A 23,860-nucleotide genomic window follows, 5' to 3' on the forward strand; every position below is an offset into this window, starting at 1 on the left:
TTCCTTTGGGGAAATATATTCTGCCTTTTTAATATTCCCCAAAATATTTCTTTCTCTGGATTGTTCCCACAGTAACAACAACAACAACAATAGAGTTGGAAGGGAAATTGGAGGTTTTCTAGTCCAACCCCCTGCTCAGGCAGGAAACCTTATACCATTGTTAAAGGAAATAACTGCGGCTGTGAATTATACCGCCATTAATCAAATATGGCTTTCCTTATTCACTTTGCTTGCTGAAGCTGGCTGGGAAGTTGCAACTGGCGATCACGTGACCCTAGGATGTTGCAACTGTCATATATACCTGCCAGTTTCCAAGTGGCTGAATTTTGCTCATGTGACTACGAGGATACTGTGACGGTCAAAAGTGTGAGAATCTGTTGTAAATCAGTGTTTCTGATGCCATTGTGACTTCAAATAGTTGCTAAACTCACGAATGAAGGCAAATTAGTTGCTGAAGTAATCATTATAAGCCAAGGACTATCTGTAAAAATGACCGTGCATGAACTTTTGATTTCCAATGGCCCCGATTTTAGTTTCGGATAAAACCTTGCAGGATTCACAAAGAACACTAAACAAATTTATAGGGAACGGGAGGGGAGAAAAAATGAGAATAAGATTTTAAAACTTGCAGGATTGAAAGGAAAGAGATGACCGTGGCTTTTTTAACCTTAAATGATACTACTTGTGCTGGCTTTCTATCATGGATAATAAAATGAATAAAATCCCCTTACAGCAGAATATCAATCACAGATCGAGCTAGCTTAGCCAATTGTTTTCATAGGGACTTACAGTATGAGTCAACCAAAGAAGAAAAGAATTTGAAACGCCAGAGGACATTTGACTAAAAAAAAATAAAAATGGAATCTTTTAAAAACAAGACTAAGACAGACAACTTCAACATTAGCATCACCGTCAAATGTCTTTTACTTCAGCAATAACTATAGTAACAAAGATTTAATTGCTTCTGCCGATACGTGTGTTACATCAAGATTCAGGAAACAGGCTAAAAAGACGAATGTTTGATGAATGTACGAATTTATTGTGGCTGATGTACTCACGTATTGCTGGAAAAATAAAAAATGACCTCGGGAAAGGAGAGATTTTGAGAAAGTTGGCAGAATTTAAAATATTTATAAAATACCAAGGTCACCTATTAGGACGGATATACAAATTGCCAAGGAAGTATGACACAGCAATAGAACAAATCCAAAACGGAATGATAAGTGAATGTAAAACTTCCAAAAGCCAATCATAGCACAACAATGGGAAAAACTATGGAAGAATCAATAATTTTTTCCCCAGATTATAATTTAAGGGAAAATTGATATAAAACGATTCACAGAAGGTACATGAATGACTTATAAAGGCAGGATAAAAGCAAAATCTAAAGCTAAAATCTAATGATTTTAATCAGTTAATAATTTTAATCAGTTAATAATGATAACTGATCTTCCTCAAATAAAAAACAGTGCAGTTGCCTTTTGAAAAAAAAAAAAGCAAGCATCTTTGAGATCACTCGGTTAAGAATGACCAAGCAAGTCAAATCGTATAACAATAAATGTTGGAAATTCCATAACAAAAAAGGAACACTTTTTCATATGTGGTGATCATGTTAAAAACAACAAGAGTTTCAAGAGTGCTGGAAAGAAGTACACCAACATTTTCAGAAAACCCTAAAAATAAAATCTGAACCCCCCACATATTAGACATAATTGCAGAGAATTTAAATGAAAAATATCATAAAGATTTATGCTGAAAGCTGCAAGAAAAAAAATTAAGAACAACACTGGGGGGAAAAAAGAGAGATTAGATTGGGAAGCCAAAATCAAAATATAGTCTGGCAAAATACACTGGCAAAATTGACATTATATATATCCACAATAGAAGTTTAAGTAAGAATGGCTCCCACATATACGACACATTACACAGCAGGAGAAATGTAGACATTTGGAATATTGTTTTTAGGAAGAAAGTTGTGAGGCCAATAAAAAATAATTAGATAAAAATATTTAAAGAGGTATTTATTAGTAACACTCTTTAATGTTTAATATAAAGTATAAATATCTAGGCTGTGTTCAGCAGTTGGCAAACTCAGTGGAAGGGAAAGGAAAAAACATATTATTAGAAAGTGTTTCCAGAATGTTTTTATTGATGCTGATAGTTGGTCTTTTTTAATCTTTCTTGACTGTTACCATCCAGTGTTCTTTGCCTTTGTGCTTTATTATTCTTTGAAAAACAAGTATCTTTCTTTTGTTTTTACATTTTGATGTTGCCCTGTTTCACCCGCAACATTAATCACATAACAAAACTGGTACTACAGCCCGAAAGAACTGATTGTTGATGAACTACCCATGGTTAATTGTGGAAGTGTTGTTGTTTTTTTCAAAATTGGCCACTTTAAGATGAGTGGATCTTTGTGCCCAAAGCAAGAATGGAGCTCTTCTGCTCCCAGTCCAGCACAACCTCTACATCCTCAATAAGAATAAATTCCTCTAGTTTTCTTGGCCACATTTTCAAAGGCAATTTATTATGACATTTCTACACGGCTCATCTTACAATGTGACTCTGTCCTGCCTTAGACAGGAAAGCCGGCTGGGTGACTTTGGGCCGATCACCAGGAGACGGTGAGTTCTAGTCCTGCCTTAGGCATGAAAGCCAGCTGGGTGACTTTGGGCCAATCACCAGGAGATGGTGAGTTCTAGTCCTGCCTTAGGCATGAAAGCCAGCTGGGTGACTTTGGGCCAATCACCAGGAGATGGTGAGTTCTAGTCCGACCTTAGGCATGAAAGCCAGCTGGGTGACTTTGGGCCAATCACCAGGAGATGGTGAGTTCTAGTCCTGCCTTAGGTGTGAAAGCTGACTGGGTGACTTTGGGCTGATCACCAGGAGACGATGAATTCTAGTCCTGCCAGGCATGAAAGCCGGCTGGGTGACTTTGGGCCAATCACCAGGAGACAGTGAGTTCTAGTCCCACCTTAGCAGATAAGGCGGCTGGGTGACTTTGGGCCAATCACCAGGAGATGGTGAGTTCTAATCCTGCCTTAGGCACAAAAGCTGACTAAGTGACTTTGGGTCAATGACCAGGAGACTGTGAATTCTAGTCTTGCCTCAGCCATGAAAGCCAGCTGGATGACTTTGGGCCTCTCATTCTCATTCTCTCTCTCCTTCTCTCTCTCCTTCTCTCTCTCATTCTCTCCCTCCCTCTCAGTTCAACCTACCTCACAGGCTTGTTCTGGTGGGGAAAACAGGAGGAAAGAGGATTAGGTGTGTCAACTGCCTTGACTTACCTATAAAAATAATAAAGCCAGAATATAATAATAATTAAAAATATAAACACATGACTAAATGCACAATGTAAAATCCAGTTAAGAACAAGGTTAAAATTCAACCTTGCCTTCTTTCCAGGGCTAATTGAGAGATGGGGGGAGGGGACTGGCCCCAAGTCCCCAGCTGACCTCCCTGCTAAGGCAAGCCCAGCGCTCCCCCTTGTCCACTTTCAGCCCAGCGCCTTTAACTACTACACCCAACTGCCTCCCCGATGAGTAGGAGGCCACCCCAATCTGTTTCCTGTCTCATTGCCTTTTGCAAAGGGAGCAGCTGGCTCTGAGCACCAGCAGAGCGCTCCTCCCGCCCAAGCCCAACCCAGGCACTCCTCAGAGTAGGAACCAATCTTGTTGTAAGCGTCGCAAACCTGTGCTCGCCACGCGAGGACACTCCAAAGAAATGCAATGCAAGAAATGCATTTTCCCAATGCAAGGAAATGCAATTCCCCCGGGGCCGAAAACTTCACCTCCCCCTCCCTGTGTTCCAGGGGTGGGGGCAACCAGCCCCGCCCCTAGCTTCCTAGACCACGCCTCCCCCATTAGCCTTCGCCCCCTCGCCTGCCAAGTTCCTGACTTTTTCCTCCTCCTCGTTTTTTGTTTTTTTTTAAGATCTGCTTTTGCTCCCCGGGAAGGAAGGAGGGATCGGCCTGCTTGCGCTCCTCATGGCTGAGAAAAGGCAGAATGAGTTGCTAAAAGCCCGAAACAGGACCCTGAGCGTCTTCCGCGAAGGTATATTAGAGATTTATACATTGCATTCCTGAGATTAAATTTGCAACCGCTTCCGTAGGCAAAGAGGCGGAACCTTTGCGAGCGGAGCGCGGCTGGCCCGGAGGCTTATCAGCGTCGCACTGCTGGACACTGGGGGACCGAAATAGGCTTGCACCGGAGTCCACGGAAAGCAAGCGGGGAGTGGGAAGCGTGATTTTTCCTGTGCATTTGAGACAAAGGGAGGGAAGAGTACGGGGGGGGGCAAATGTTGCAGTGTAGCAACTCAGCCAGGTTTCCCTGGGTTGGTTGGGGATAATGGACATTGTAGTTCAGCCAGTCCGGCTAGTTTGAAGGGGTGGAAGGGTCAACTCTTTTGGAAAAGGAGAAGGCATGAGTTTTTAATAATCCTTCCTGACTCTTCAGACTTGCTAGATCAGGGGTCTTCAAACTTGGCCCTTTTATGACTTGTGGACTTCAACTCCCAGAATTCCTCAGCCAGCGTGCCTGGCTGAGGAATTCTGGGAGTTGAAGTCCACAAGTCATAAAAGGGCCAAGTTTGAAGACCACTGTGCTAGAGGATGATGCTGACTCCTGCCTTGTCTCTTCTTCTCCACACCTTCCCTCTGCCCAGAAATTAGCGCGGGTAGTCCTCACTTAATGACCACAACTGAGCCCGAAATTTTTTTTGCTAAGCAAGACATTTGTTAAGTGGGTTTTGCCCCATTTTACAATCTTTCTTGCCATAGTTGTTAAGTGAATCTCTGCAGTTGTTAAGTTATGGTCATAAAGCGAATCTGGCTTCCCCAATGTCCGAAGGTTGCAAAAGCAGACCCCATGACCTCGGGATCCTGAAACCGCCATTAATATGAACCAGTTGCCAAGCATCCAAATTTTGATCATGTGACCACGGGAATGCTGCAATGGTCATAAATGTGAGAAATGGCCAGAAGTCACTTTTTTCACTTTGAATGGTCGCTAAACAAATGGCTGTAACTCGAGGTACTTACAAGTAGTAGCCTTGCTTGTACAGGAAAGGATTAAAGCCACTTTGTTCCTTCCCAGATGGAAGAAGAAGCAAAAGGGGAGAAAGCAAAGGTTGAGGGCACCTGCCCAGCTTAATCTCTGTGGAGGGAACAGTTGGAAGCATAAAATAACCCATGTTCTCATGCCATACAAAACTTTACCAAGGTTAACACTCAACCAGCTTAGCACCTTCAAAGGTGTGCACTCACCTGCCATGGTTGATTGGTTTGCAAACTATTTCATGGGGAATTGCAAAATTTCACCTTGTTGAATATTTTCCTGGAAGATAGTTGGTGTGAAAAGTAGAAGAGTCTGGTGATAACTTTTTTGAAACTTAACATATTTACTATCCCTAAATCCTACTGCTAAGGAACCCAAATATTTTTTTCAACATTTTATATATATAAAAAAACACAGTTGTTACTGTAGTTGAGACAGCTAAGGAATGGATTGATTAAATACATATTTTTTTAAAGAAATATCTAATGTTATCTAATGCAAGAGTGTGATTTTGGATTTTAGGAAAATGTGTAGTTAAAACTGTTAAGGCACTTTTCATTCTCAACATTGTAGCGTATTTACCTCAATCTTTTGGCTAGTGAGTAACAAACCCACCAGTTACAGAAATAAATAGAAATCAATGTGATTGCATCTGGTTTTCCTCTTACTGTGTAATTTCCTGACAATTTAATCTGACTGAATTCAGATAAAGTATGGACAAAATTGCTGCAGTGCCTGTCAAGAAACAGCAACTATAAAAAGTCACTTCCGTGTATATTAAATTGCTGCACACCTTAATATTTTGTTATTTACTCATTTCACAGAAGCTCTCAAAATTCTACTCCCATACTTAGCATACATTATAGAGAGCAACTAGTGTCTGTGTGTTTTACAGCATGTTGTGCTCAAATTAGTTTATATTACAGTAAAAATAATGAAACATAGTGATGTATGTTTATGCTTCTGAAGAACGAGGAATAAAAAGTACAGAAATTTTTAAGTTGAAATTGAGTGTTACTATTACACTCATGCTCTTAGTAATAATGAGGCTATCACACTTTCCCATATACTTTAGTTTGTGATGTAAAAATACAGTAATGCTAAACTCATTTTTGTTTGTTATTCTTTGAAATTACCACTTGCAGCAGTGGCAAAACTTGTAAATAAACGTTGTACACAAGGAAATCAGCACCGTGCATTTGAGAATGTTAAGGAAGTTGCCAATTTTAATATTGGGTGAGTTGGCTTTAAAATGATGTAATTAACTGTAACACAACTAGGGGTTTCCAAAAAACGTATGTTTAGCTCACTTGTTTCCAGAAATCTTGATGTTAATCACAATAAATCTGTTGATCTTTGGAACTAATAGGCTGGATTAGTTCCCTGGGAGGACTGTTCTGCCTATACCTGGGAACAGTGTGTGTTACCTTGTAGTGGATAATAGTTTTTCAATTCAAGGACTCTTTTACTGTGAGGTTAAATAAGAATTAAGTAAATGCAAGTGGGTTAATTTAGCTCCTACTGTCTTAATTCCATCAATGCTGTACAGTTATCTTCACTAGCAGTCATCATTGGCCTACCTGTATAATTTTGCTTACTATCCTTTTGAAATTGTCTAAACTGATGAGTGCTACTATACAGGTAGTCCTTGATGTACGTCCACAATTGAGCTCAACATTTATGTTGCTAGGTGAGATATTTGTTAAGTGAGTTTTGCCCCATTTGACGACCTTTCGTGCCACAATTATTATGTGGATTACTGCAGTTGTTAGTAACACAGTTGTTAAGTGAATCTGGCTTCCTCATTGATTTTGCTTCTCAGAAGGTCACCAAAGTTGATCACATGGCCCCCAGGACACTTGGCAACCAGTTGCCAAGGTCTGACTTTTGATCATGTGACCATGGCAATGCTACCATGGCCATAAGTGTGAAAAATGGTCATAAGTCGTTGTAAATTCAGATGGTCACTAAACGAACTGTTGTAAATCAAGGAATACCTGTATCTGTGCTACAATTATCCAGGTTTTTAAGAAAAGCCTCCGTGGTTTTTTTTTATGATGATTTGAAATGTATTTTATTTATATAGCGCTTTTTAATGCTACCGTATGGCAGATTAGGATTCTTGGCAACGTGCACGTAAAACAATAAAATGCCACCAACTAGGCTGGCTGGAGAATTCTGGCAATTGAAGTGCACACACATCTTAAAGTTGCCAAGGTTAAAAAAAACTGAGTTAATCTCATTATCAGGAGACATGCGTGCAAAATAATTTTGCTTTAGCACCTCTGGGGCTTAGTATTGCGAAAATGCTAGAATTCTTTAATTCCTTCCTCATCCTTTTTTCAATGTGGTTTTTTTTTTCCTTTTCTTGAAATCTTCAAAATTAACCCCCCCCCTTTTTTTAAACTCATGCATATACAAATAAATACATCCCTTTCTCTTTACCAAATATTATTTACATAAATTACATTAATGAAAAAAGTGACTTACGATACTTATGATCCTTGCTGCATCCCCATGGTCACACGATCAAAATTTGAGCACTGGTTCATCTTTATGACGGTCGCAGTGTCCCGAGGTCACATGATCCCCTTCTGCAAACTTCTGCCAAGCAAAGTCATTGGGGAAGCCAGATTCACTTAACGATCATGTTACTAAGTGAACTTAATACCTGTGGCAAGAAACGTCGTAAAATGGGGCAAAACTCAACTGTGTCACTTAGCAACAGAAAATTTTGGGGTCAATTGTAGTTGTAAGTTGAGGGCTATCTGTACTTCAGTCCTGAGAAAGTAGAATAGAATAGAGCTGGAAGGGACCTTGGAGGTCTTCTAGTCCAGCCCCCTGCTCAAGCAGGAGAACCTACACCATCTCAGACAAGTGATTGCCTAGCCTCTTCTTAAAAACCTTCAGTGATGGAGCGCCCACGATTTCTGGAGGCAAGATGTTCCACTGGTTAATTGTCCTCACTGTCAGGAAGTTTCTCCTTAATTCCAGGTTGCTTCTCTCTCTGATCAGTTTCCAACCATTGTTTCTTGTCTTCCCCTCTGATGCTTTGGAGAATAGCTTGACTCCCTCTTCTTTGTGGCAGCCCCCCAAATACTGGAATATTGCTGTCAGGTCTCCCCTATTTCTTCTTTTCTTTAGACTACTAGCCAAACCCAAGTCCCGCAGCCGTTCTTCGTATGTTTTAGTCTCCAGGCCTTGGATCATCTTAGTTGCTCTTCTCTGAAATTTTTTCAAACTCTCAACATCTTTTTTGTGATATGGTGACTAAAATTGGCTGCAGTATTCCAGGTGTGGTCTTACTAGGGTTTTATAAAGCGGTACTAATACTTCGCGTGATCTTGATTCTGTGCCTCTGTTTATACAACCCTGTATAAGTGGAAGGTATAAGAAAGAAAATTAAAATTACCCCACTTTGATTAGGTTTGGTATAAGATGGGTCAGAGAGAAAGAGATAAAGAGTCTTTCCAGATTCTGTTATTTTACCCTACAACATTTTTTTTTTAAAAAAGAGAAACATTCTTAAAATTTCCGCCATGTCTTGTTTCTTGATCTGGCTTCCCATGAAAGTCTGACTAACTGAATTTACTAAATTAGCAAATCAAGAAACAGCATGATGCATTGTCAGTCCGCAGCTCTTTCCAAAGTTTGTTTATCGCATTTTAATGAGATGATGCTTTTGGACAACACTAGTGCTGAGAATACAAAGAGATATGGCTGTAAAACAATGCTGGGTGTCAAATTTGGAAGGCTCCAGTGCCTGGTTCACAGTTTTGTGAACATGCCTGGTAAACAAGCACCCTGTCAAATTCTATGATCATGTCAAGCTGAGTCCTTAAGCAATATTTTACTAATAAGCTACAAGGAGTGGATTCCTACTGTAAGCTAAACCATGATTAAACAGGTTCTTGGGCATTTTAAGTGCAGTGCGTAAATCCAGTACATGGATCCTTCCACCCTCCGTGTCCATAATAGGCACAAGAATGAAACCTGTGTTTGCTACTAACTTGGTTCTGTCATGGCCTTTGTGTTTTGGAAGGGCTATAAGTGTGTCTAAGGAGAGCCAGTTTGGTCTAGTGGTTAAAGTCATCCAGCTGGCTTTCATGCCCAAGGCAGGACTAGAACTCACTGTCTCCTGGTAATTGGCCCAAAGTCACCCAGCTGGCTTTCAAGTGTAAGGCAGGACTAGAACACACCATCACCTAGAAATTAGCCCAAAGTCACCTGGCCGGCTTTCATGCAGAAGGCAGGACTAGAACTCACTGTCTCTTGATGATTGATCCAAAGTCACCTGGCTGGCTTTCATGCAGAAGGCAGGACTAGAATTCACCGTCTCCTGGTGCAAAGTCACTCTGCCAGCTTTCATGCCTAAGGTGCAACTAAAATTCACCGTCTCCTGGTTAATAGCTTGGTGCCTGAGGCGTAGGCAACCTTGGCTCTTTTATGACTCGTGGACTTCAACTCCCAGAATTCCTGAGCCAGCGTGGCTCAGCTTGGAAACTCTCCCTTTCTCCTCAGCATGGCTGGCTCAGGAATTCTGGGAGTTGAAGTCCACGAGTCATAAAAGAGCCAAGGTGGCCTACCTCTGCACTAGACCAAACTGTGCTGACTGGGGAATTCTGGGACTTGAAGTCCACACATCTTAAAGCTGCCAGGGTTGAGAAGAAACACTGCTTTTTTAATTTATTATTATTTAAATTTATATACCGCCCTATCTCCCTTACAGGACTCAGGGCGGTGAACAGGCAATAATAAAAATCACAATAAATATTGAATAATATTTATTGTGATTTTTATTAATTTGATTAATCAGATGTGTCCCCCTTTCCCATTTTATTTTATTTCCAGAAGCAGAACGGGAATGGAAGGCCCCTTTCTATTTTATTCAAGGGGCAGACCCTCAGTTTGGACTGATGAAGGCCTACAGCATCGGCGATTGCAACAGCGGTGGGGACGAATGGGAAGCCGAATTGCAACTCACCCGACAAGCTGTGGAAGCCATTAACCACCTGAACCCGCCACCCAAATTCTTTGTCCTCTGCGGAGATTTAATACACGGCATGCCTGGTAAGGCAGTTCAAACTCTTGATCAGGAAGGATCACGGTTTGACCCCTTTTTTCCCCAAGCTGCATTGCAAGCAGTGTGTTGTGATGGGAGCTTTGTCACTGTGTTTGTTTGTTTGTTTGTTTGTTTGTTTTTAAGAAGAGGCATCTCCTGTATTCTTCAGCTTACACCCATTTGTTTAGTGAAAAAAGTAATAGCATTCAGACTTATATGCCACTTCGTAGTGCTTTACTACCCTCTCTAAGCGGTTTACAGAGTCAGCCTATTTCCCCCAACAATCTGGCTCCTCATTTTAGCCACCTCGGAAAGATGGAAGGCTGAGTCAACCTTGAAACGGTCAGGATCGAACTCCTGGCAGTGGGCAGAGTTTGCCTGCAATGCTGCATTCTAACCGCTGTGCCACCATGGCTCTCACAAATAAATAAGTAAATAAATAAGTGTACAAAGACACCCAGACACACATACTGTATATGAAGATACATACATACATACAGGCATGTATACATACATATACATACACACACACACACATGCACAAACATACATAGATTTACAAATAATAATAATAATGATAAAGTTGGAAAGGACCTTGGAGGTCATCTAGTCCAACCCCCTGCTCAGGCAGGAAACCCTACACCATTTCGGACAAATGGCTGTCCAGTTTTTTCTTAAAAACTGCCAATGTTGGAGCATTCACCGCTTCTGGAGGCAGGTTGTTCCACTGGTTAATTGTTCTAACTGTCAGGAAGTTTCTCCTTAGTTCCAGGTTGCTTCTCTCCTTGATTAGTTTCCACCCGTTGCTTCTTGTCCTGCCTTCTGTTGCTTTGGAGAACAGCTTGACTCCCTCTTCTTTGGGGCAGCCCCTGAGATATTGGAAGTCTGCTATCATGTCCCCCCTCGTACTTCTCTTTGTTAAACTAGACATACCCAATTCCAGCAACCGTTCCTTGTATGTTTTAGCCTCCAGTCCCTAATCACTTTTCACATAATTTTAGCCGACCCGTTTTGAGCAGGCCCAGGCAGCTTGCCAGTGGCCACTTGCCAACCCCTTTCGCAACGGAACGTCTCCACCCGAGTCGGCTTTTTGTTAAGGCTGGATTAGCAGATAGACTCTGAGCCGCGCGCGTTGCTTTCCTCAACATGTCCGCGTGGAGTAATCTCGTTAGTATAATAAAAAAAAACCCCACGTTCAGCCATTTCTCCATTATTGTAGCCGAGGCCTGAACGCTTCCAAATGCAATCATCGCAAGCTGGCCCCGAAGGGTGCCAGAATAAAACCAGCTTTTTGAATTCGCCTGGCCCATTTGTTTCGTTTCGGTCTGCGGCGCACGGCGTTTCTCTGACAGGCAAATGTTTTGGGTTGGGTTCTGCTGTCTTCAAAGGAAAGGGAGACGATGAGGCGTTGCTGTTTCTGTTGAAGCGAAAGAGCGAGGGGAAAAGGGGAGAATTTGGAAAATCCAAATGGCATTGGTGGCTGGTAGGAATGATCCTGGAAATCGAGCGGAGTACAGACTAACAGAGTTGGAAGGGACCTAGGAGGTTTTCTAGTCCAGTCCCCTTCTCAAGCAGTAGGCCATTCTAGGCAAGTGACTGTCCAGTCTCTTCTTAAAAGCCCCCAGTGATGGAGCACCCACAACTTCTGGAGGCAGGTTGTTCCACTGATTAATTGTTCTCACCGTCGGGAAATTTCTCCTTAATTCCAGGTTGCTTCCCTCCTTGATCAGTTTTCCATCCGTTGCTTCTTGTCCTGCCTTCAGGTGCTTTGGAGAATAGCTTGACTCCCTCTTCTTTGTGGCGGCCCCCTTAGTCCTTCTCTTCATTAGACTAGACATACTCAATTCCTGCAACCTTCAAGTAGAAGGTTTACTCAAGAAAATCCTGGCGCATTTTAGTTTAACGAAGTCTAGTTTAACGAAGAGAAGGACAAGGGGGGACATGATAGCAGTGTCCCAATCTCTCAGGGGCTGCCCCAAAGAAGAGGGAGTCAAGCTATTCTCCAAAGCAGCTGAAGGCAGGACAAGAAGCAACGGATGGAAACTCATCAAGGAGAGAAGCAACCTAGAACTAAGGAGAAACTTCCTGACCGTGAGAACAATTAACCAGTGGAACAACCTGCCTCCAGAAGCGGTGAATGCTCCAAGACTGGAAGTTTTTAAGAAGAGACTGGACAGCCATTTGTCCGAAATGGTGTAGGGTTTCCTGCAGGGGGTTGGACTCGATGACCTCCAAGGCCTCTTCCAACTTTATTATTATTATTATTATTATTATTATTATTATTATTATTATTATTATTATTATTATTATTATTATTATTATTATTATTATTATTATTATTATTCTTNTATTATTATTATTATTATTATTATTATTATTATTGGTTACATTTACATTCCATCTTTCCTGCAAGCTGGCGTGGAATCGCCCCTGGGTTTTCTCCTTGCAAGGTAGGCTGGGGGGGGGAGGGAGGGGGGAGCGCTGAGGTTGTCACAAACCCATTCCATCAGCAAGAGAGTTAAATCCGTGGAGAAGCCAGATTCGTTTAACATCTGCGGTTACGAATATCGCAACTGCAGTGATTCAGCTGTGGCAAGGAAGGGTGTAAAACGGAGTGGAATGTACTTCACCACGGTCTCGCTTAGCAACAGAAATTTGGGGCTCCACCCCTTGGGGGTCCTAAATTGAGGACTAGTGTCCTTTCCTCTCTGGGAGTGAGGGACAATGCTCAGCTGCTCCTCACCAGCCTTGTAAATATAACAAAAGTCTTTGGCTTTTAAGACGCCTGGGAGAACTGCAGCAAAAAAAAAAAAGCATCATCAGCTAAAGTAGGCTGCAATCAAGCAAAACACTTGGAGCCGTTTACGAACCCGTTAAAGGGACTAAGTAATCAGCGTCAGTGTCTTCGGTTATGTAAATGGTGATTAAATGGGTGGGTGGGGGGGCTTGGATTGTTATCATTACTAGTACGGCAGGGATGGGTTTCTCCCCCCCTTTTTCCCTTGATTGTATGGAAGTGTGTGACGATACCAAGAATAATCAGCACGTGCTATCGCAGGACCAGATCGGGAGTGTCGTTACAGCTTTGCGGCCTGCCAACACCGCCGCGCAACGTCACTGCTTGGTTGTTAAGCGTTGGCAAAGCTGTGCAGGTGTTGGGGTGCTCGTCGAAAATCTTAAGAAGCTCCCCTTCCACAAGGGGGACCTCCAGATTGATAGGTGTTCAATTACAGTAGTTGGACGGTGTCTTGTGGGGTCCTTGGTGCTCTCTGAGCTTGGTGGTTTTCTCGCAGATGTTTCATTGCCCAACTAGGTGACTTCATCAGTGCTAGAACGGAGTGGGGTTTGCGAGGAGGAGGAGGTAGTTCTTGGTTACTCTCTTAGCTTGATGGTCTTCTTGCAGATGTTTCATTGCCCAACTAGGTGACCTCAGCAGTGCTAGAACGGAGTGGTGTTTGCGAGGAGGAGGAGGAGGAGGAGGAGGAGGAGGAGGAGGAGGAGGAGGATGACAACAACAACTATGGGGTGAACCTATTCACCAAAGCACCTGAAGGCAGGACAAGAAACACTGGATGGAAACTAGTCAAGGAGAGAAGCAACCTGGAATTAAGGAGAAGCTTCTTAACAGTGAGGACAATTAACCAGTGGAACAGCTTGCTTCCAGAAATTGTGGGTGCTCCATCACTGGAGGTTTTTAAGAAGAGACTGGACAGTCATTTGTCTGAGATGGTATAGGGCAGAGGTAGGCAACCTTGGCTCTTTTATGACTCGTGGACTTCAACTCCCAGAATTCCTGAGCCAGCATGGCTCAGCTTGGAAACCTCTCTCTTTCCCCTCAGCATGGCTGGCTCAGGAATTCTGGGAATTGAAGTCCACGAGTCATAAAAGAGCCAAGGTTGCCTACCTCTGGTATAGGGTCTCCTGTTTGAGCAGGGGCCTGGACTAGAAGACCTCCAAGGTCCCCTCCAGCTCTATTTTAATTGATTGATTGATTGATTGATTGATTGATTGATTGACTGATTGATAACCCCCTCCTTTGAATCCAGTTGCTTTTCTTGGGGTGGGTGAAGAATCCGTTGCCACTCAGGACTACTTTTGCTGTGATTTTCCTCTTCCTAACTTGACAGGATAATGTTCAAGTCCTTAATTTGCTCACAGTAATGAGCACGATTCTGCTGGGTAGAAATGACACAGACGGATATTTTTTAAGACAGAAAAGCGGGCTGCACTTAAAGGAACAGAAGGCAGAGGCGAGAACTGATGCCAAAACCATCAGGTTAAAACAAAGCCTCTTCGCTCTGGACAGCTCTCATAAAGGAGAACCCGGGCGATTTTTTATTAAGTTTGACACTTTATTAAAGATGGGATGTTAACGTGCTAATCAGATGCCACACTGAAAATGGAGGCGCGACGGATGTTTTATAAGATGTTTATCAGGACTTTATTGTGTTCTTCTTCTTCTTCTTTGCTCATAGAAGACCAGCTTGGTTCATTTTCCTTTTTTTTTTTAATTTATTTTTTTTGGAAAACCAAAATGTCATTCCTTTTGATTCGGCTTGTTGCGTTTTCCATTAAATGTATTTGTTGGCTCAGTTGTACGAAAGAGGTAGGAGGCCATATACGTTGTTGAAATGAATTGTTTTGCTTAAAAATGAATTAGTTAAGACTTTAAAAGTAATGAGGCCTTGACTTAAAAACATTTGTTTAGTCCTTGACTTGCAATCATTTGTTTAGTGTATATATACCGCTTATATACTTATATACCGCTTCACTGTCCTCATTTTACCAACCTCAGAAGGATGGAAAGCTGAGTCAACCTTGAGCCAATCAGAATCGAACTCCTGGCATTCAGCAAGTCAGCCTCCTTCCTTCCTTCCTTCCTTCCTTCCTTCCTTCCTTCCTTCCTTCCTTCCTTCCTTCCTTCCTTCCTTCCTTCCTTCCTTCCTTCCTTCCCAATAGCACTTAGACTTACATACCACTTCACAGTGCTTTAAAGCCCTCTCTAAGCGGTTTACAGAGTCAGCCTCTTGCCCCCCAATAATCTGGGTCCTCATTTTATCCATCTCGGAAGGATGGAAGGCTGAGTTAACCTTGAACTGGTCAGGATCGAACTCCTGGCTGTGGGAATGCAGAGTTAGCCTGCAATACTGCATTCTAACCACTGCGCCAGCTCAGGCCATATGAGTCCAGTATTCATTCACACATATATTTTTCACTCTCAAATAGCAATATGTTTGCTACCTTAAGTTACTTATAAAGTAATGAAGGCAAAATAAAAATTAGATAGATACTGTAGATAGATAGATAGATAGATAGATGGATGGATGGATGGATGGATGGATGGATGGATGGATGGATGGATGGATGACAGACAGGAGACTTCTTTGAGGAGATCTTGATTGAAATCCCTACCCCCTCAAACCTCAAGTTCTTCATGTCTGATCTTAACATCTTGCTAGCCATCATTGAGCGATCAGCATGTTAATTGATCATTTACAGCCAGAAAGCTGGTCTGGGATCTCTGTGACTTATTTCTGGCACCTCTTCGGAAGTGCCTATAAAATCTAAACATGTCAGATGAAACAAATGGTTTTGACAGCAGATCAAAGGCATTTTACAGCCAGAAGTATTGGCGCTTTGCTTTAAGGCTATTAAGTAGAAGACACTTATGGTTCACTTGGATGTTGTTGCTTTTTAAAAAAGAAAAGAAACCACTGTTTGTCAAATTGTACCGTTTTTTAGATAATTGCATTTTTACTCTGGCTTTTACAATCCGAGGGCTTTGTAAAACCTGGAATGGCAGGTGTTGAAAGATGATGGCAAATTGAATCAGTGGAAACTCCTGCAAGAAAAATAAATAAATCACGGAATTATAGAGATGGGAGGGGTATTTAGGCCACTGAAACCAACTCTTAAAACAGGGGTCTTCAAACCTGGCCCTTTTATGACTTGTGGACTTCAACTCCCAGAATTCCTCAGCCACGCATGCTGGCTGAGGAATTCTGGGAGTTGAAGTCCACAAGTCATAAAAGGGCCAAGTTTGCAGACCCCTGTCTTAAAGTATCCCAGTCTTCTGCTTGAAAATATCCAGTGAAGAGAAACGGAATCATTAGTATCACTCTCGGATTGCTCTTACACTAAGTCAGTATTTTTTCAACTTTGGCAACTTTAAGACGTGTGGACTTCAACTCCCAGAATTCCTAGCCAGGATGCTTAAAAGTTGCCACAATTGAAAAAAAGAACTGTGGGTGGTCTTTTACTTAAATCCATTCTTCTGTCTCCTGCATGGTGATCAAGAGAAGACAGATCCTGACCACCTTCTGCAGGGTATCTGCTGTATAATATTTGGGCCACACCCGAGGGACTGTCTTTTTCCAGAATAACAGAGTTGGAAGAGACCGTGGAGGTCTTCTAGTCCAACCCCCTGCTCAAGCAGAAACCCTATACCATTTCAGACAAATAGTGGTTTAACCTGTTCTTGAAAACCTGCAATGATGGAGCACCCACAACTTCCGGAGGCAAGCCGTTCCACTGATTGATGGTTCTCACAGTCAGGAAATTCCTCCTTAATTTTAGGTCGGTTCTCTCCTTGATTAGTGTCCACCCGTTACTTCTTGTCCCGCCTTCAGGTGCTTTGGAGAATAGGTTGACCCCCGCTCTTCTTTCTGGCAGCCCCTCAGATTGCTTGCCTTCTCTTGGGAGCAGAGAGATGAGGCTCTATGGAGCTGAGGGCAGGTCAGTTCTGGATCTCTTGCGGCTACGCAACGATTCTAGGCTAATTCCTCGCTTGAGACTCCCTCCCTGTCTGGTTGAGCATTTCCCAACATCCTGAAACTTAACCGTAAGAATTCACTCTTCTCGTTTTGCAGGGACAGAATGGCGGGAGGCCCAAATTCGAGATCTAAGAAACGTCCTGAAGGACCTTCGAAGCGACATCCCTCTGGTTTTCGTCAGCGGCAATCACGACCTGGGGAATACGCCCACGCCGGAGACGATCAGCGATTATTGCCAGCAGTGGGGTGACGATTACTTCAGCTTTTGGGTCGGTGGCGTCTTCTTTCTCGTGTTGAATTCCCAGCTGTATTTCGATGCTTCTCAGTGCTCAGAACTAAAGGCGGTGCAGGACGCGTGGTTGGAGCAGCAGTTGGCCGTGGCGGGGGAAAAAAAATGCCGCCACGCCGTCGTCTTTCAGCACATCCCCTTCTTCGTCAACGAACCTGAAGAGGACCACAACTACTTCAATTTGGAGAAGGCTGTTCGACACGAACTCCTGGAGAAATTCTGCCGAGCAGGTATGGTTTCCGCCGTGGGATTCGGTTTTTATATATTTATAGATAGTGCCAAGGGTTTCTGAAATAAATTATATAAAAAGTTTTACAGAAAACAGTAAAATAATAAATAAAAACTAACACAAGCTAATATAGAAAAGAGAGAGAGAAAGGAAGAGAGGAGAAGGAAGGAAGGAAAGAAGGAAGGGAGGGAGGGAGGGAGTTCCAATTTCTTTTGCAGCAAATTTGAACACAAATTATTTCTTACTCTATAATTACAAAAACAGCTTACTTTTTTCTATTACCATTTTCCCCCTGATCATCAAAACCACAAGGTCAAGGAATGTACATCTGACTGGAAACCCCTTATAGACTTTTTTGCATGAAATGGGGGGAAATGCACCTCTTGAGAACGTTTATTAATATATCAGTCACTAGCCAGTATTGGTTTATACACTAAACCATTATTAAGTAAACTATGGTTCATCCTATCTGAAGCTGGTCATTACGAATTCTTTTCATTCATAATTATTTGTTCTATAGCAGCCTTCTGTTTCACTGAAGTACTCTCATTTTTTCCCCCTTAAAACAACCTGTTTGTATTTATTCTGTTTGACGTCCCCCATGAAACAAAAATGTTTATTTGTCTGTTTGTTGTTTAATTGGATTTCTTCAACGGCCCATTCATTTTACGCCAGAGAGCTAAACGTGAGCTTCAGTAGCTACATCTGGTGTGAAATGCTAAGCTTCCTTTCTCACTTTACAAGTGTCCCTAACAGTTGGGCTAATTAAAAATAAAATTGCATCCTTATCATAAATATTTGTCAATTGAAAAATCTGGCACTTTTTAATTTCACCATTAAGCCACGAAGATGATTGAGCGCTATCAAAAAAACCTATCATGGTGGTTAAGGAGAGACAAAAAGATGACTGAAGAATCTTATCTTGAAAAGATCATTTTTTCCTTAATGTTAGATCAGGGGTCTTCAAACTTGGCCCTTTGATGACTTGTGGACTTCAACCCCAAGACTATTTGTATATCAGCTAAAGGTTCTGCAAATTGACCTCCAGCTTATCCGGTTGAAAATGGCTCCTTCTAATGCTGAATCTGGAAAATAATAATAATAATCACAGCTTGAATCTTAAAATTGGAGAGTGCATAGGAGCCAGTGTCTTGCTCTGACAGGAATCCAAATTACAACGTCCCCAAATAGCATCTCGCTTTCACTTGAAGCCATCCAGAAAAGGAGAAATTTTCTAGGCAGTTAATTCCACTGTGGAACGATTTTAACATTAAGAAACTTTCCCTGGCAATCAACCAGAATAGTCTTTTTCTATTATTTAAGCCCCAGGCACGCTGGCTGAGGAATTCTGGGAGTTGAAGTCTACAAGTCATAAAAGGGCCAAGTTTGAAGACCCCTGGTCTAGGACTATCTGTATGGCTTTTTCCCCCCTACATCAGGGGTCTCCAACCTCCGGTCCGTGGACCGGTACCGGGCTGCAGCATGCCAGCAACCGCTCCAGATGCTGGTCAATGAGTTCATATTTATGACGGTTGCCGTGTCCAGGGACCGTGTGATCCCGTTTTTGCAACTTTCTGACAAATAAAGTCAATGTGGAAAGCAGATCCACATCACAACTGTGTAACTAACTTAACACTGCCATGATTCACTTAACAACCCTGGCAAGGAAGGTGGTGAAACGGGGCAAAATTCACTTAACAAATGTCTCACTTAGTTTTGAGTTCAACTGCGGCGATAAGTCCTTCAGTGACTCCCATCAATAGGCAATTAGCCGGTGGAAAGGAGGAAAAAAAAAAGAATGGCTGAATTAGAACAATCGAATGGGTGATTAGAAAGCCGATTTCTTTTCCCTAATCCATTTTATATGAGCCAAGCCAGAGTGTCAACGATAGCAGGACCGTGAGTTTTTTAATAGGTAGGACCCCAAACACCAGTGGGTTGAGTTGGCTTGACCCCCAACTTAGCAGTCTTTCGGTTCCCCAGTTGATTCTTTCACCCTTGGGTGATGTCAGTCCTGCCCAACAAACAAGATCGCATTTGCTATTGCAGACATTTCCATAACAGACCATTGTGTAGTAAATCTGCCAAGTGTGCAAGAGACAATCCACGCCGGAATGCATGAGAAGGCTGCTGACATAAATTCTGGAAAAGAAGATGAAGCTATAAACCAATCCACTATTAAAGCAGAATGCTAAAGAAGGCACCCACATAACAACAACAAAAAAAAAAAAGACAACATTGAAATACATACCGATTCAGAATCTAAATTGTCTATGGAGATTCTCAGTCATCCAGGTCATAGTTATCCCAAAGATGCTTTTTCACGAGGCAACTGGACGTTCTTCTTTGAAGACATTTTGCTTCTCCTCCAAGAAGCTTCTTCAGCTCTGACTGGATGGTGGGGAATGGAAGGATTTATGCTCCTTGCAAACAGCTGTTCATTTGCATTCTTTTTAGAGAGTCGTTAAAGTTACCAATTTTCTTGCAGAAGTTTCATTAGCAAACTAGGTAACATCAGTAGCATTGATGATGTTACCTAGTTTGGTAATGAAACATCTGCAAGTAAACCACTAAGCTCAGAAAGCACCAAGGACCCCACAGTCGTCGTCCTCCTCCTCCTCCACCATCACCACAAACACACATTCCCTTCCCTTCTAGCATTGATGTTACCTAGTTTGCTAATGAAATATCTGCAAGAAAACCACCAAGCTCAGAGAGCACCAAGGACTCCACAGTCGTTCTCCTATTCCTCCTCCTCCTCCTCCTCCTCCTCCTCCTCCACAAACACACATTCCCTTCCCTTCTAGCATTGATGTTACCTAGTTTGAAAATGAAACATCTGCAAGAAAACCACCAAGCTCAGAGAGCACCAAGGACCCCACAGTCGTTCTCCTATTCCTCCTCCTCCTCCTCCTCCTCCTCCAACACACATTCCCTTCCCTTCTAGCATTGATGTTACCTAGTTTGGTAATGAAACATCTGCAAGGAAACCACCAAGCTTAGAAATCACCAAGGACCCCACAGTTCAACCCTGCGCTACACATATTCTCTTGTATTGATCTTCTGTTATTGATGGACAACCTTGGTCAGGAAGGGTTGAAAGCAACTGAATGACTGAACAAAAGCAATCATGACTTACTATAATACGGCCTAGATGCCTAGCTGCTCTTTCCTCTCTAGATTGCCTTTAGGATTCCAACTTCTTCCTGTCAGGAGTATCGACAAGTCCCAACAGTTGAGGTACACCCAACTCCAGTGCAACCTTTGTGATGGGACTCATAGCCCATCACAAAGAGTGTAACTCTCAACCACACACACACACACACACACACAGGCTCCAAAAAACAGATTCCAAAACACAACCTAAGAACTGGCTATCTCATTCACAAGGGACAGTGAGTGATGGCTCCAGGATGCCTCGAGCAGAAGACATTTCACAGATCATAACGCAGAACCGATTCGTTGCTAATCAGATGACGGGAATGCAACTTACTGGTTGTTCCAGATAGCTGCTTCTCGCCTAGTCCCTGCTGTGTTTTCTTCATTAAAAGTTTCTTTTGAGGTGTGTCAGACCAGAATGTTAAAATGCTCTGGAAGTTCTGCCAAGGATTTTGATTAAAAACAACAAAATAAAAAAAGCCGACTCAGCTTGAAAAACCCTGCCCCGAGTCAGAAAACCAGCTTTTTGAAGTTTATGGCACTGAATTATAGATACGATGACTACCCTGGACAGATTAACTTTGATGGAGCTGTGTTCAGCGAAGGAACTTCGGGGAGATCTGAAAACCTGGCTGGGTGAGTGGCAGGGAGCTGAAAAAAAACCAAGTGACTATTGTGCTGTCAGTTTTTATGGATGGTCTTTTTTTTTTTTTTTTGCCTGTGTTTGTTGTGCATGTGGGTTGCTTTTCAATTACTCACGGCACCTTCCTTGAAGAGACAAATCTGAAAATCCAGCAGAAAGCTGCAGAAGAAAAACAGGTGGCAAAGCCCCAGAGGATATGGTGTCATGTCATTCTTGCTGCTAGAAAACTCACCTCCCCAAAGGAACTTTCCTCTTGTTTTGATTCTCTGCCTGACCAAAAAAAAAAAATAGCGTCAAAGAAAGACAATTCTTATCTTCTGTCTTTGGGAAGGAGAACATCTGGCCCCCGCGTAACTCAGAAGGACCTAACTTCAGCCTTAGGGTCTTGTCTCCAAACCTCTCCAGAAGTTCTACATTTGGATGTATTTATGGGGAGGGGGTTCTGCTGTCCCCCAGGGGATACTTGCCACAAGAGTATTTCATTCAGTGCCGTTTGCCTTGAAATCAAATCAAATGTGGTTTATGCCCTAGCTAAGCTCACTTTTTGGGTTGTGATCCCTGCCCTTTGGAAATCTGAGTGCAACCTTCAGCTAGAACAACTGAGACCGATTGTTCTCCCTCCCTCCGCCCCAAAAAAGGTAAATTGGATTAAATGTTGCAGGAAGTGCTTGCCAGTTCAAACATCAGGATGTTTATTTTACAGCTTTAGATTAACCACAGACGGTCCTACTTTTCTACCCGGCTCTTAAGAGGGAATGGATACGTTTCCCAAATTAGGTAACCGTTTTTTTAATCCATTAGTCGATTCTCAACCTTGGCAACTTTAAGATGGGTGGACTTCAACTCCCAGAATTCTCCAGCCAGCTGACGCTAAAGCTAATGCTGGTTTGGGAATTGAAGTCCATGCATTTTAATGTTGCCAAGGTTGAGAAACACTGAGCTAGACCATTCTATCCCCCTAACCCAGGGGCCTTCAAACTTGGCCCTTTTATGACTTGTGGACTTCAACTCCCAGAATTCCTCAGCCAGCCTCCATTTTGTTTGTTAGATTTAAGACAGGGGCCTTCGAACCTGGCCCTTTTATGACTTGTGGACTTCAACTCCCAGAATTCCTCAGCCAGCCTCCATTTTGTTTGTTAGATTTAAGACAGGGGCCTTCGAACTTGGCCCTTTTATGACTTGTGGACTTCAACTCCCAGAATTCCTCAGCCAGCCTCCATTTTGTTTGTTAGATTTAAGACAGGGGCCTTCGAACCTGGCCCTTTTATGACTTGTGGACTTTAACTCCCAGAATTCCTCAGCCAGCGTGCCTCAGAAAAAATCAGTTCATCAAAACTTTAAATGATGAACAAGCCATGGAAAATTCCTTTTCCCTCCTCTAATGCAAATCCTTTCAAATAAAAAAATCCTTGTCAAATGACCTGGGAAGTTAGGTGGGACTCAAAGCCATCATCTTGGACCACCTAAGAATTTTTATTTTTATTTTTTAAAATTGGAAACCATGCTTGTTCTGGAATTCTTTCAGTTTGAGCCCAAATAATGGTTTGGTTTGGTTTCCAACAGGTATTAAAACAGTATTTTCTGGACACCTTCACAAGAATGCTGGAGGAACATACAAAGATCTGGACATGATCATTTCATCGGCCATCGGATGCCAGCTAGGAGATGACAGCCACGGCGTGCGGATGGTGGGGGTCACCGCGGAAAAGATCGTCCATCGATATTACAGTCTGAGCGAGCTGAGTAACCATCCGAAAATCGAAAAAGAGTTTATGGCGTTGATAAAACCAAATTAGTTCTAGGTTCTGAGTAGCATTTATCTTTCCGTTTCCGTAATTTTGGTTTTTTTTTAAATCATAGCTCTGATTTCCCTTTACTCGCCCTGTTATTTGCTAAGGAAACACCTCACAGCTGAAAAGAGTACAAAGATGCAAACTCTGAATATTTTCTCCTAGTCATGGAAAGATCTCGACTTTCATTATTGACATAGTGACACCCCTCTAGAATTTGTAACCAAGACAAGAAAATACGGGGAATGTCCCGCTCTTAGAAAACAAGCAGCTCTATTTTTCTTTTTTTTTAGCGTGCAAAGGCCCTTGTGGATAAGCAAGATAATGCCGTCTCTTTAGCAAACCAACAAGGCTGGAACAGGCTATGATATCATGGGGACCGTAAAAAAGGAATCTCTGCTATTTCAGAGCAGATGGCGGGCATCATTATGCCCTTATATAATAGATCGAATTAAATTCACATTTTCTCTGCACGGTTTTTGCTGAGTTACAGACTTCCGTCACAGCTAGGGCTTCTCAAATGATACCACGTACCACTTTTGTGCCTTTTGCCTCTCGGAGATTACCGCACTCTGCCCTCTTCCGTAAATATACCTGTAGGCGGGATCAGGAAGGGCTAAATAAGTGACAGTTGAGAAGATGTCATGAACGTATCTTTCCTAATTCACATTTAATGGATTGAGAATGGGGTAGAATAACTGAATTGGTGGGTGGGTGGTTTCCTGGAAGAGTGACATTATGGCAATTGCATTCTGCGATTAAAATGGCACCCATTGGTTGGCCAGTTTGTTCATTGAACAAATGGGAGGGGGGGATTTTGCAACTGCTCGCCCCTAAAAACTGTGAATAATTATGGTCCAC

General features: G+C 42.4%; 1 protein-coding gene across 1 annotated transcript; it reads left to right on the top strand.

Annotated features, from left to right (window-relative positions):
- The first annotated feature begins 3,958 nt into the window (after positions 1-3,958).
- Positions 3,959-23,054, top strand: CPPED1 (calcineurin like phosphoesterase domain containing 1). The gene is made up of 4 exons (XM_015823115.1): positions 3,959-4,052; positions 9,906-10,124; positions 16,986-17,408; positions 22,773-23,054. The coding sequence occupies exons 1-4, from the start codon at positions 3,986-3,988 to the stop codon at positions 23,003-23,005; spliced, it is 942 nt and encodes a 313-aa protein (XP_015678601.1). The 5' UTR covers positions 3,959-3,985; the 3' UTR covers positions 23,006-23,054.
- The last annotated feature ends 806 nt before the right edge of the window (positions 23,055-23,860 follow it).

Source organism: Protobothrops mucrosquamatus, unplaced genomic scaffold (assembly GCF_001527695.2).
Source record: "Protobothrops mucrosquamatus isolate PMUCROS unplaced genomic scaffold, P.Mucros_1.0 scaffold1776, whole genome shotgun sequence".
Taxonomy (NCBI): domain Eukaryota; kingdom Metazoa; phylum Chordata; class Lepidosauria; order Squamata; family Viperidae; genus Protobothrops; species Protobothrops mucrosquamatus.